The 13,048-nt window shown below is 42.5% G+C and overlaps 1 protein-coding gene across 2 annotated transcripts; it reads right to left on the bottom strand.

The window, feature by feature from the left end:
• Positions 1-4,532: 4,532 nt before the first annotated feature.
• On the bottom strand, positions 4,533-12,918 carry fkbp6 (FKBP prolyl isomerase 6). Of its 2 annotated transcripts, XM_029627509.2 has the most exons (9): positions 12,508-12,915; positions 11,909-12,026; positions 10,691-10,780; positions 10,407-10,609; positions 10,013-10,132; positions 8,349-8,546; positions 7,715-7,824; positions 7,558-7,632; positions 4,533-4,803 (listed from the first exon to the last, which is right to left on the bottom strand). In XM_029627509.2, exons 1-8 carry the CDS (start codon positions 12,574-12,576, stop codon positions 7,560-7,562), a joined length of 981 nt encoding a protein of 326 aa, XP_029483369.1. In that variant the 5' UTR covers positions 12,577-12,915; the 3' UTR covers positions 4,533-4,803; positions 7,558-7,559. The 2 variants fall into 2 exon arrangements, with proteins under 2 accessions (XP_029483369.1, XP_029483370.1); XM_029627510.2 differs by lacking the exon at positions 4,533-4,803 and having other exon boundaries at positions 8,314-8,546; positions 12,508-12,918.
• Between the last annotated feature and the right edge of the window lie 130 nt (positions 12,919-13,048).

Below are 13,048 nucleotides of genomic sequence, written 5' to 3'. Positions count from 1 at the left end.
TCACTTCTGCTGTTGCTGTAGGTTTGGGGGTGTTTTTGCTAACCCTTTATTTGGATAGTTGAAATGTTACTGATGCTCTACAGACGATCTACTAACCCTAATCCTTATCCTAACCTTAACACTTACCCTTACCCTAACCTTAACCCTTACCGTAGCTAACTTATCTGGCTGGCCTTCCTCTATGGACTCTCATTGGGTTCAATTGTCTCCTCCTCAGGAACAAACTAGAGCTCATGCTGATCCCTTTGTGTTGACCTTATCGGCTTGTTCCATCTGAAGGCGCTATCTGTTCCGAGTTTGCACGAAGGCCTGTGAACACAAACTGATCGGGCCCTGTTGTTTCCGCAATGCCACCTTCTAGACATGAAAGGGACTTGCGTTGTGGTAGGTCCAAAAACTTAAGGCTTTTGATATTCATTACCAATACAGTGTTTCAGTTACATCACCATACGTATAAATGATGATTATCACATTAATATTATACCCTGAGACTGCTATCTAACACTCACCTAGGACACATCCAAGTTAGACAACTGAGACGCACCTTCAGTTGCACACTAACCTGTGTAATTAGTGTATAACTTAGAAGTAAATGTAAGCACACTCAGTGGATAAAACATGCTTGATATACAGACCAACTTTTTGACAAGGTGTCTGCCTGGAGAGAATAACTGTATCAAGCCAAAAACACACTGCTCTATGCTGCCAACCATTGGCAGCAAAAAACATTTTTTTTTTTTTTAAACTCATTGGGGCAGAGTTAGATAGATGTGGATGGGGTGAGAGTTCCAGCGCATTCTCCAGCTTTTCAGGGGGGCTTTACATACAAAACCTCTGTGAATCTAACTCATATGAATGGCAGTCTGTTCCTCATCTTAAAGGGGGAACTTGTTAGGGGAGTTATTGACTTTGACAATCCTTGGATGATAGGTTAGTAACTTGATGGAGCATCTCAAAAGTTTGAAAGGGAATCTAGTCAGTGGTTAGATATACACTACATAACCAAAAGTATGTGGACACCTGCTTGTCAAACATCTCATTCCAGAATCATGGGCATTGATATAGAGTTGGTCCCCCCTTTGCTGCTATAACAGCCTCCAATCTTCTGGGAAGGCTTTCCACTAGATGTTGGAACATTGCTGCGGGGACTTGCTTCCATTCAGCCACAAGAGCATTAGTGAGGTTGGGCACTGATGTTGGGCGATTAGGCCTGGCTCGCAGTTGGCATTCCAATTTATCCCAAAGGTGTTTGATGGAGTTGAGGTCAGGGCTTTGTGCAGGCCCGTCAAGTTCTTCCACACCGATCTAGACAAACCATTTCTGTATGAACTATGCATTGGTGTAGGTAGTGTTCTCCTGGCATCCGCCAAACCCAGATTCGCCTGTCGGACTGCCAGAGGGTGAAGCGTGATTCATTACTCCAGAGAATGCGTTTACACTGCTCCAGAGTCCAATGGCGGCGAGCTTTACACCCCTCCAGCCGACGCTTGGCATTGCACAAGATGGCCTTAGGCTTGTGTACTGCTGCTCGGCCATGGAAACCCATTTCATGAAACTCCCGACGAACAGTTATTGTGCTAACGTTGCTTCCAGAGGCAGTTTGGAACTTGGTAATGAGTGTTACAACCAAGGACAGACTATTTTTACGCGCTACGTGCTTCAGCGGTCCCGTTATGTGAGCTTGTGTGGCCTACCACTTCACGACTGAGCCGTTGTTGCTCCTAGACTTTTCCACTTCACAATAACAGCACTTACAGTTGACCGGGACAGCACTAGCAGGGCAGAAATTTGACAAACTGACTTGTTGGAAAGGTGGTATCCTATGACGTTGCTACGTTGAAAGTCAGTGAGCTCTTCGGTATGGCCATTCTACTGCCAATCTTTGTCTATGGAGATTGCATGGCTGTGTGCTCGATTTTATTTACCTGTCAGCAACGGGTGTGGCTGAAATTAGAATGTGTATTTACAGGAAAATATAGCTAAGGACATAGCGTATCAGTAGTTAAACCATCTGAAAAGGAACACATACGGAATGTTGCTGATATAATAGTGGGTGTTTATTTATGCTTTTAATGTTGACAGGTTGAGAGGGCATAGAAAGTGGAGGGGTACACTTGTTACCTTCTTAGGATGCCAACAAAGAAAACAAAACCCCTCCATTCATTCAACAAGCCTAAAATACCCAGTATTTAATTTCAAATCAAATGCAATTACGACCCAAGGAAAACAGGGTTTGGTTCAACTCAGCTTCAGAACCCTGAGTAAGACAAACTTTCCATTCAGCCCTCTGCAAAACAGCCTTTTAGGAACTGAAAAGGGGCTTGTCTGACGATCACCTCCAATTCTGGTGTGAGTAAGAGTGTCCACAGTTCATAAAGGCAGCCTTATATGGTCTGACCTCTTGCTGAACTTGTCAGAATGGACACCGTCATAACCTATGCATGACTGTAGAGCAACCTAAATGAGAGTGGGTTCACACCACCACAGGTTAATGTCATGGATGCAAATATTTTCACAACAGACAAGAACAAAAAAACACCATGCACAAAATACCCACATCCAAAGCCTTAAGTCCAAAAGACTGAGTACAACGCCTAGTGTTCCTCCTTGATCACACAAAGACAAGCGCTTTCAGACACTTCAGAGGACATTTTAGTGGTTATACTTCCCAAAACCTAACTAATCCCCAGAATCCTACCTCGACAACACTAGTCCTCCACTGGCCATTAACAACTCAAATCACAGGCAAAGTATATCCCTGAAATGGAACTGAACAGTAAGACAGTGAGAAATAAGGGTTGAAGTTTTTGTAGCTCCAAGCCTGAGACATGTGGACCAAACCAACAGCATAGCACTGAACCCTGGCCTTCTTGTCCTCCCAGATAGGCCCATTCCTGTGCATGAGCTGAACAGTATTGTGGACAGATGTGCATTGTCTCGTTCTTCCATCTGCGTATGATACTACTACGCAACAGAGAAACATTGAATTTGAAAGTGCTGGAAGTCTATTGTTGAAAGGTGAAAATGTAACTGGCAACACCTATTCCACATTTAGCCTGAACTTTTTTCAAAGCACAATTTACATCAACTACATTTAAATGATCTCATCCTAGTTAGTGTTGTTGACAATCTAACCCACAGAGGAGCGACTCCCCACAAGATCTTCCCACCCCATTTCAAATGCCTGATCACATTATAAAACGGGTTGTCTTCAACCTGCACCAATGACTATAGACCTAGACATTAATAAATGAGCAGCTCTAGCCTTTTAGACAAGACTTCATTGACTTGACTCCTTCAGCAGTAAAAACATCATGGTTTCCCTTCCAATCATATTACAGAGTAATTGGAATGCCTCTGGGTCCACTGTAATGATGGAGCCATCTCACGAACAGCAACCACTTTAAACAAACACTGGGTGGGAGAGTTTCTCTGCTTAACACGTGGTTAAAAAGCCAAACACTTTTTTTTTGCTGAAGGTCTCCAACAAAGATCCTTGCTGAGGCACACTCGCTAAACACACATGGCACGCTCGCTCTTGGAACGACAACGGTAGACGGAAGCCACATTGCCCGGGCGCTCTGCGGACAATCCCGCCCCACGCCCAGCCTAGCGGAACAGGTCAACATCTAGGATAAATCTCAGGTCTCATGTGGCTTCCTCCCTTTTTCCCCCCTACTCCCAACTACACAGATCTGAAAACACAGGTTAAAGCAATAGAGTGGATACCCTAAAGGAATGTGCATGCACTTGTCCAGTTCTTTCACACCAGTGTAAATTAAGGAAACAAAATGAGACACTTGACGACCAGACCACCATCAACTCAAGCGCCACAGCTCTTTCCAAAACCTCCTCCGATCTTAGAAAAAGGGCCACATGTAAACTGTAGTCCGGTTAAAGAAATTCCTCATCTATGGTTTCTGAAACCACCAGGTTAATTTGGTAGATGAAGTGATAATGCTCAGCCATGGTGAATGCCCAGAGTTGTCATTCGGAGTGAACAGACTCACTGGCCACCATGGCAAACAAGTTTTACCAATAGTAGAACCTTTTCATTTAATACAAATATATGGATGTGTGTCTGGCTTTATGAGAGCTTCTAGAAGTACATTTTGTTGCCCCCAACACTAAATACATCATTAACTTGTGCGAGTACATGAGAGTTATGATTGAGAGCCGAATACAATCAGGCATAACATCCAAATGTGATTTTATGAGTTTGGCTACGAGTGTCAAAACCAGGGTGATTTAATGCCGCTGTCTGCATAATGAAACAGCTAAATCGATAATTGTAACATTTAATTTGTTGAACAAGAATGCCTGAAAGCTACTCCTAGTGTGGCTGAAGAGTTTGTCAATGGTATGAAGAAATCTGCCTTGTAAAACCAGCACGTGATTCCAACTGGATTCCATGAACAACGTCCTCCAATTCAGCTTTCCCCAGGAATACATTGTATTGATCCTTTTTCTGAGAATTGCTTGAATCACTGGGAGAATATGTTTATTCAGACAAGTAGGACAAGATAACGGTATGTTTTGGAAAGAGGCTTTACTTCTTGAGTATATCTAGATAAACAACCATGGCCCCTGAAAATATTGTAAGATGAACACAAAAATACATTTTTTCACTCTATAATTTCACTCTGTGTCCAACTGCAGTTGGATTTGGTGTACAGAATAGCTTTCTACATTTTGGTACATTATGAACAAAAAAACTTGAAATCAAAGTGAATATATCTACATATTGTAGTGAGGCTTGTGAGAGTCTTTGGTGTTGACTTTAAGTTCCACATACACCATCACCTGCAACAGAATGAGTCCAAAATTTAGCTCCAGACACCGCTCTTTTCACACACTTCTGGAACGCAAGCAGGGCAGATCCCACCATGTGATACGGGGAGGATACCTCAGCTGAACTGGAGTGTGCTCAAGCCCTTTGAAGAGCACCCAGAGCATGTAGTTAACATGATTCCCGAATTACCCTCTGAAGCCTTTGATCTTAAGAGAGCGCTGTCACTTGAAGCTGAAAGAGCAAGCAGAGGCCTTTCTGCACTGCTGCCATTTTCTGCTGCGCCGGGCATTTTATGTACAAGTGTCTGGAACATATGCATATTTATGTACCTCTGGAAAAAAACATGCTCCCAACAAATCACACTCGAGATTCAGTCTGTCATCGTGTTGAGTATAGATAACTGAAATTTCTCTTTATGTGAGCTGCCAGTGGATCTCATGTTGCATCTTCCAATTCCACATGAGCTCTCTAAGCCCATAGCACACTATCATGGCCATTACGCTTCTTAGCACCCTTAACTCACTTCTCACTAGAAGTTATCGCTGTAAATATCCATACCCTAAAAACAAGGTGGATGTCTTAGTAGTCGTCTACAACACTGAGCTATAAAATACTAAATCTGACATTGTGTTTATATACACACACACACACACACATACATACATAAACACACACACTGTTCAAAAGGTTGGGGTCACTTAGAAATGTCCTTGTTTTTGAAAGACACATTTTTTGTCCATTAAAATAACATCAAATTGATCAGAAATACAGCGTAGACATTGTTAATGTTGTAAATGACTATTGTAGCTGGTATTGTCTGATTTTTAAAAGAATATCTTCATCAGCAACCATCACTCCTGTGTTCCAATGGCACGTTGTGTTAATTTCGTCCCCAATCCAAGTTTATCATTTTAAAAAGGCTAATTAGAAAACCCTTTTGCAATTATGTTAGTTACATGTGGCACTTTTTCTAAGATCGGATGGGGTTTTGGAAAGGGCTGTGGCGCTTGATTCGATGGTGGTCTGGTGGATTTTTAAACTATATTTTAATTTTTTTATTCATTTTTTAATTTTACCCCTTTTTCTCCCCAATTTCGTGGTATCCAATTGTTTAGTAGCTACTATCTTGTCTCATCGCTCCCGTACGGGCTCGGGAGAGACGAAGGTTGAAAGTCATGCGTCCTCCAATACACTACCCAGCCAAGCCGCACTGCTTCTTAACACAGCGCGCGCATCCAACCCGGAAGCCAGCCGCACCAATGTGTCAGAGGAAATACCGTGCACCTGGCAACCTTGGTTAGCGTGCACTGCGCCCAGCCCGCCACAGGTGCGCGATGAGACAAAGATATCCCTACCGGCCAAACCCTCCCTAACCCGGACGACGCTAGGCCAATTGTGTGTCGCCCCATGGACCTCCCGGTCGCGACCGGTTACGACAGAGCCTGGATGCGAACCCAGAGTCTCTGGTGGCACAGCTGGCGCTGCAGTACAGCGCCCTTAACCACTACGCCACCCGGGAGGCACTTAAATTCATTTTTTTACACAATCTGACAGACCGAAAAGAGTCTTGGTGTTGGTTTGGGGTAAGATGTGCGCGCAGTGTGAAGTGGGAACCGCGTCTCCTCTTCACAACATCCTGTAGCCCAGGGCAGTACCCACTCCCCAAGCGCTGAGGAACCTGAAGGGTGCATCTCAAAAGTCCTCAAGTGGCTCATTTTGTTTCATTAAAAAAAGAAAGTTATTTTTGCACCTGTAATTAAACCCACAAATGCTGATGCTCCAGATACTCAACTATTCTAAAGAAGGCCAGTTATATTGCTTCTTTAATCAGATCAACAGTTTTCAGCTGGGCTAACATAATTGCAAAAGGGTTTTCTAATGATCGATTGGCCTTTTAAAATGATAAACTTGGATTAGCTAACACAACGTGCCATTGGAACACAGGAGTGATGGTTGCTGATAAATGTATACTCCATAAAATAAAATAAATCTGCTGTTTCCAGCTTCAATAGTCATTTACAACATTAACAGTGTCTAAACTGTATTTATGATCAATTTTGTCTTTCAAAAACAAGCACATTTCTAAGTGACCCCAAACTTGTGAATGGTAGTATAAATATATAAAAATATATTTTTAAAATATATATTTATACTACCATTCAAAAGTTTGGGGTCACTTAGAAATGTGCTTATTTTTGAAAGATATCAAATTGATCATATTAGGGTTTTTGTTTCTGGGTTTCATGTTGTGGTGGGGGTAATTCAGTTTGGACGCACAGTGAATATCTATCGTACATGATCAGATACTAAATCAGGATAGAATTCCAATGCAATACAGGGCATGACCAAGGCATTTCTACCAACCAACACACGCTACTGAAAATCACTCAAAATGATACAAATCAAATTCAAATATATTGCCCTAAAGCCTGTAATAATGGTCACCTACTTTCATTAAAAATAGACAAACTGTATACAGTCTGGAACATGGAAATATGACATTAAAACCCACTAGATTGGGTTGTCTTAGATGTGCACCGATGGAACATTATCTCTCACTAAAACGGAGTGAAAAGGGGCAACTATGTGAACTGGATACCAATAGTAAGATATGTACTGTATGTAGGAATCAATCAATCAATGCTTTTGGATTGCATTGTTCCTACAGCGCCCTCCTGCGGCTAGCACAGGAATAACTACCACAGAGTGGAAAAGGATGGAGGCATTTACATGACAAAGGACACACTCGCTAACTAACATGTCACCTTCACTTCTTCACAAAGTCAGCAAACATCTTGGAGCACAGCTCTTTCTCTTTGTCCAAACAGTCCTTGTAGTGTCTGCAAAAATAACAATATTTTAGTTGAGTCATATGCGTCGCAAGGGGAAAAAAAACAATGAATGTCAGGACTATTATCTTACATGGCAAGCTTCCTCAGGAGATTGTTGATGTCGACGTCAAAAGGTTTGTTGGCCTGAGCCATCGTGAGGTAATCCTGGGCTTTCTCAAAGTCAAACAACTCCAAATAGGCCTGAGGAAAACCCTCTGGTTGAAACATCTGTAGGAAGATCTCAATTGCATACACCATCGTACTCTCTCCTTGTCTCCTTCTCAAAAACCCATTGGAGGAGAAGGTAAGAGGGGCGGTACCTCTGGCTTTCTCCTCCAATGGGTTTTGAGAATGAGACAAGGAGAGAGGACACTAGGAGAATACAATTGAGATTTTCCCTGTGACTGATTCTTTCCACAAGTGAGCTTTCCACAAGTGAGCTTTCGCCAAACATGCAAAACTCAAATGTGTGAAAAAGGGAACATATACGTTTTAGGATCATTATGAGACGCTATTAATGCAATGGTTATCCATTAAACATATGATCATACTAAATGCACCACCTGAAAGATTTATTTTCTTACTAAATAAAGATAACATTTGTGTGGATCCCCTTCAGCTCACCTATATTTCATATCCAAAGGCCAAACCATGATGCCAAAAACAATCACATATATAGTAGGCACACACATGAATATAAATTCACCCCGCCCTGAGGGTCTGACCTGACCACAGCGGAACAGGGCCTTGGTGTTGTTGGGGTCGATCTTCAGGGCCTTGTGGCCATACTCCAGGGCTTTCAGGGGCCTGTCCAGGCGGAGCTGGGTCAACGACAGGTTGAGGTAGATGGGCAGCTGCCCCGCCACAATGCTCCTCTTCTCCTCCTCATCCTCCACCTTCCGATTCCCCAGCAGAGTGACCGCCTGGCCAGACATATGGAGAGGTTATACAGTTGAAGTCTGAAGTTTACATACACTTAAGTTGGAGTCATTAAAACTCATTTTTCAACACCTCCACATATTTCTTGTTAACAAACTATAGTTTTGGCAAGTCGGTTAGGACATCTACTGTGCGCATGACAATAGTAATTTTTCCAACAATTGTTTACAGACAGATTATTTCACTGTATCACAATTCCAGTGGGTCAGAAATTTACATACACTAAGTTGACTGTGCCTTTAAACAGCTTCGAAAATTCCAGAAAACTATGACATGGCTTTAGAAGCTTCTGATAGGCTAATTGACATAATTTGACATAGATTGTTCTTTTTGGGGAAATTTCCTCTGGTCTGATGAAACAAAAATAGAACTGTTTGGCCATAATGACCATCGTTGTGTTTGGAGTAAAAAGGGAATGCTTGCAAGCCGAAGAACACCATCCCAACCGTGAAGCACGGGGGTGGCAGCATCATTTGTGGGGGTGCTTTGCTGCAGGAGGGACTGGTGCACCTCAGAAAATAGATGGCGTTATGAGGGAGGAAAATTATGTGGATATATTGAAGTAACATCTCAAGACAGTCAGGAAGTTAAAGCTTGGTTGCAAATGGGTCTTCCAAATGGACAATGACCCTAAGCATACTTCCAAAGTTGTGGCAAAAAGGCTTAAGGGCAACAAAGTCAAGGTATTGGAGTGGCCATCACAAAGCCCTGACCTCAATCCTATAGAATATTTGTGGGCAGAACTGAAAAAGCGTGTGCGAGTAAGGAGGCCAACAAACCTGACTCAGTTACACCAGCTCTGTCAGGAGGAATGGGCCAAAATTCACCCAACTTATTGTGGGAAGCTCGTGGAAGGCTCCCTGAAACATTTGACCCAAGTTAAACAATTTAAAGGCAATGCTACCAAATACTAATATATGCAAACTTCTGACCCACTGGGAATATGATGAAAGAAATAAAAGCTGAAATAAATCACTCTACTATTATTCTGACATGTCATTCTTAAAATAAAGTTGTGATCCTAACTGACCTAAGACATGGAATTTTTACTAGGATTAAATGCCAGGAATTGTGAAAAACTGAGTTTAAATGGATTTGGCTAAGGTGTAAGTAAACTTCCGACTTCAACTGTACGTATACATCAATACGTAGAAAGTTATTCACACGTACACTTCTACGTAGACACAGTAGTGCGTGTACACACTAAACGCACTCATACACACAACAGTGTGCTTATCAAATTTCACACACGGCAGTGTGCTTATGAAACTCAACACTTATGACAGGGAACCAAAACATAAGCATCACCATCACCCCTCTCATTCATTCACATACATACATGGAAAGTTGAAGTGATGCTTCATCATAAAATAATGCTGAAACTAAAATGAAGGGGCTCATTCGAGGACATAACATTTAGGACGTGACTGATGCGTTTTTCTGACGCTACCTGCTTGTAGCGATCTTTGGCGTCCTCGAAGCGACTGTGGTTGAAGCAGCGGTTGCCAAAGCTGCGCTCTGTGTCGACCACGTTGAGGAGCATGGACAGAGGAGCAGTGTTCTGCTCCTCCTGGCGGAAGAGAGGGGTTTGGGAGCGGCAGCCAACAAAGTCACAACTAATCCCCAGTAAGCAGAGATGCATGACCTGAAATAGTCCCTTCAGTAAAATTGTACAACCGCAACATGTTTCTGCATCTCTATTTAACCCAATAACATATCTTAGCTCCTTCCACGAGGTAGGTTGACATTATCGGTTACAAAAAATCCCCTGGTCCTGGAGGTTATCGCCACCAACTTTGAGAGATTACCGCCCTGACTAAATAAAAGGCTCCTAGTGTCCTCACCGGACTCATTGCGAAGAACTCATCCACTTCGGCCGAGTCGAGGAAGTCGAGGACCTGCACCTCGTAGAGCACAGTGGCTACAGGAGGAATGAGTGGAGGGCAGCCCATCGCTCCATAGGCGTACTCCGGCAGGAAGAGAAAACGAGAGAACTCTCCCTTCCTCATGGTCAGAATACCAAGCTCAAGGCCACACAGAGTCACGTCTGTAAGGTAAGGTGTACTAATTGTTTATGAAGCCACATATGAAAACCAGTTATCTCCGAGTGCCATAGGCTACAGCTTACCTCTTCCAAGCTTCATCATTCGAGGGTACTTCAGATGGCTGGTGGTCTCAAATGGTCGGTCAGAGTACTCCAAAAATCCAGAGAAATGGACTGAAGGAATATTAGCAGGGGTTCAAATCGGCACAAAAAACATGTGGTGTGTCCCTAAGGTGTGATTGATTGCATTTTGTCCCAATAAATATGCAATACATATGCTTTAGGCTACATTGTAACGTAGGGGTCTACAACCTTTTCTAGCATGAGGCATTCGTTGAAAAAATTAAACATGTTGCGAGCCAGAAAAATAATTCTAGCTGTCAAAGAGGCACATTGTTCTTCTCTCCCCTGCAACTCTTCCCCAGGTCAGTAGTTGATATGAGAATGTACTGCACTGTTTTCCCAAATTATGTTCTCTCAGTTGTATCTTTCCGGGCTTTAGATACAACAACAAAATGAAATGTTCTGAGTCCATGTCAATTGCTAAATCACATCAGAATACTACTTTTTTAGGTCTGGAATAAAACTAACAAATATATTTCTCAGTGTAATTCCCCTTTAATTGTGCATCAAGCAAGTGAGAAATGTGCCGGTCTAGAGAAGGTTCTATACTGCTGCTGCTCAACAAAAAATAAATGCTTTTCTTTCAAAAACAAGGACATTTCTAAGTGACCCCAAACTTTTGAATGGTAGTGTACTTCTGCCAGGTTAGCATGCATTTAATTGAGAAGGTTTCTGTCAACCCACAAGATGGTTATCACATCAAATGGATACACACAGAGTGACAGAGAAATGTGCGCACCACACAGACAGATGGGGCATAATTGCTGGAAATTAATTGTCAGATATTGCGTTAGGTTTGGCTTTTTAAGCCAATAATGGCTAACCGGGGTGGGATAATGTCAATGTTGCATTGATCAGATCAGGGTTTCCCAAACACGGTCATGTTATGCCCCGCCCCCGTGTACATTTTGTTTCTTGCCCTAGCACTACACAGCTGATTAAAATAACCAACTCATTGTCAAGCTTTGATTATTTGAATCAGCTGTGTGGGGCAAACCCCCTGGATTAGATAGTAGCTGGGAGCTTGAAGTGTCTAATACTGGTCAAATTGCATATACTTTCAGAATTGTTTGGCAAGCTACTCATAGGTGGGCTGCGAGCTACTGGTAGCTCACGATTGACCTCTTGGAGACCCCTGTTGAAAGGGAGCCTAAAGAAAAGAGTATTATATGAAGGTACTTGATACAGATGAATCTCTTGGCACTGGTGGGCCTTCTCCAGGTTGGACCACTTCCTTCAGGATCCCTCCATCGCCCAAGATGTCCTGCATCTGCTGGCCGAGGCGGTGGAAAGGGCTCTGACAACAATAGACACAAGTTTTAAAGTTAACACCATCCCTGACCCTTAAGTTGATTTTTTTTTTTTGAAGGGTTGAAAACAAAGGGCACAAAAAAACGAGTTGTCAAAACACCGTTTTATATATTAGATAAATAGCTAGTTGAAAATAAATTCTGCAAGGTGGCACATGGAGCAAAAATAATTTGCGTGAGCGATCAAGCTCGCAAGGCTGCTGCAGCAGCACAATATATGTGGCTAGTCTTTGCTAGTTCGCTTGCTAGCGAGAATTACGCACACATTTCTATACATTTATTTAATACAACTTAAAGTGTAGCCAATCCTCAATAGATTGGTATATAAAACCTCCCTATTGATATGAAGGTGTGAAGTTTAGCAAATAACTGTTAACATGTTGAGATCACATGATGTAGCTAACTCGCTGGCGATAACTAGCCATAGCCATATTTTGACACTGGCTAGCCTCCCATTCATCTCTTTACCGGAGTATGTGCCAGCGCGTGGGGATCCAAAAACTGCTGAATTCTGGTCGACAGTCCGTTCGCTGACATTTCATCGAAATATGATTGCAAATTTCAATTACACTGTGCTAGCATTTAACTCTATAAATAATTTGGGTAGCTTGCCGGGACAGATTTCCCACAACGAATGTAGCCAGAGGGTCATTAGGGTCACCCCACGTGAGGCGCAACAGAGATTCACAGATTTTCTAAACCCAGAGGCGTAACATCCTATGACTTCCGGGAACTTTTGCGAAGCAGACCAGGCTTGATTTTGGGGTTTGAGAATTTAAAAAAAATCTTCCTTAGTTGTTAATTGTCTTGAAATCTAATGGCACAACCTATCTAAGTAGTTGAACGTGGTTTTACTCCAACCTCGTGAAATGACAAACTGACACGTTTGCGTTGTCGTCAAAAACAACTTTATAATGGAGTGACGTTGATTTGATGGCCTGCATATGCAGTTCGGTGCGAGACTTTTAGACCAGATGACGTGATTCTACGCATAAATTTAGCTTGCCAA

This window comes from Oncorhynchus nerka, linkage group LG22 (assembly GCF_034236695.1).
Source record: "Oncorhynchus nerka isolate Pitt River linkage group LG22, Oner_Uvic_2.0, whole genome shotgun sequence".
Lineage (NCBI taxonomy): Eukaryota > Metazoa > Chordata > Actinopteri > Salmoniformes > Salmonidae > Oncorhynchus > Oncorhynchus nerka.
This window is presented reverse-complemented; position numbering and strand designations above follow the sequence as displayed.

Excerpts from the sequence above, each read along its gene's own strand:
- fkbp6 (XM_029627509.2), bottom strand. The coding sequence starts at position 12,576 with ATGTCAGCGAACGGACTGTCGACCAGAATTCAGCAGTTTTTGGATCCC. Across the intron at positions 8,547-10,012 it reads CCAAAGATCGCTACAAGCAG|GCGGTCACTCTGCTGGGGAA; the intron begins GTAGCGTCAGAA and ends ATGTCTGGCCAG. Across the intron at positions 7,633-7,714 it reads CTCCTGAGGAAGCTTGCCAT|ACACTACAAGGACTGTTTGG; the intron begins GTAAGATAATAG and ends TTATTTTTGCAG.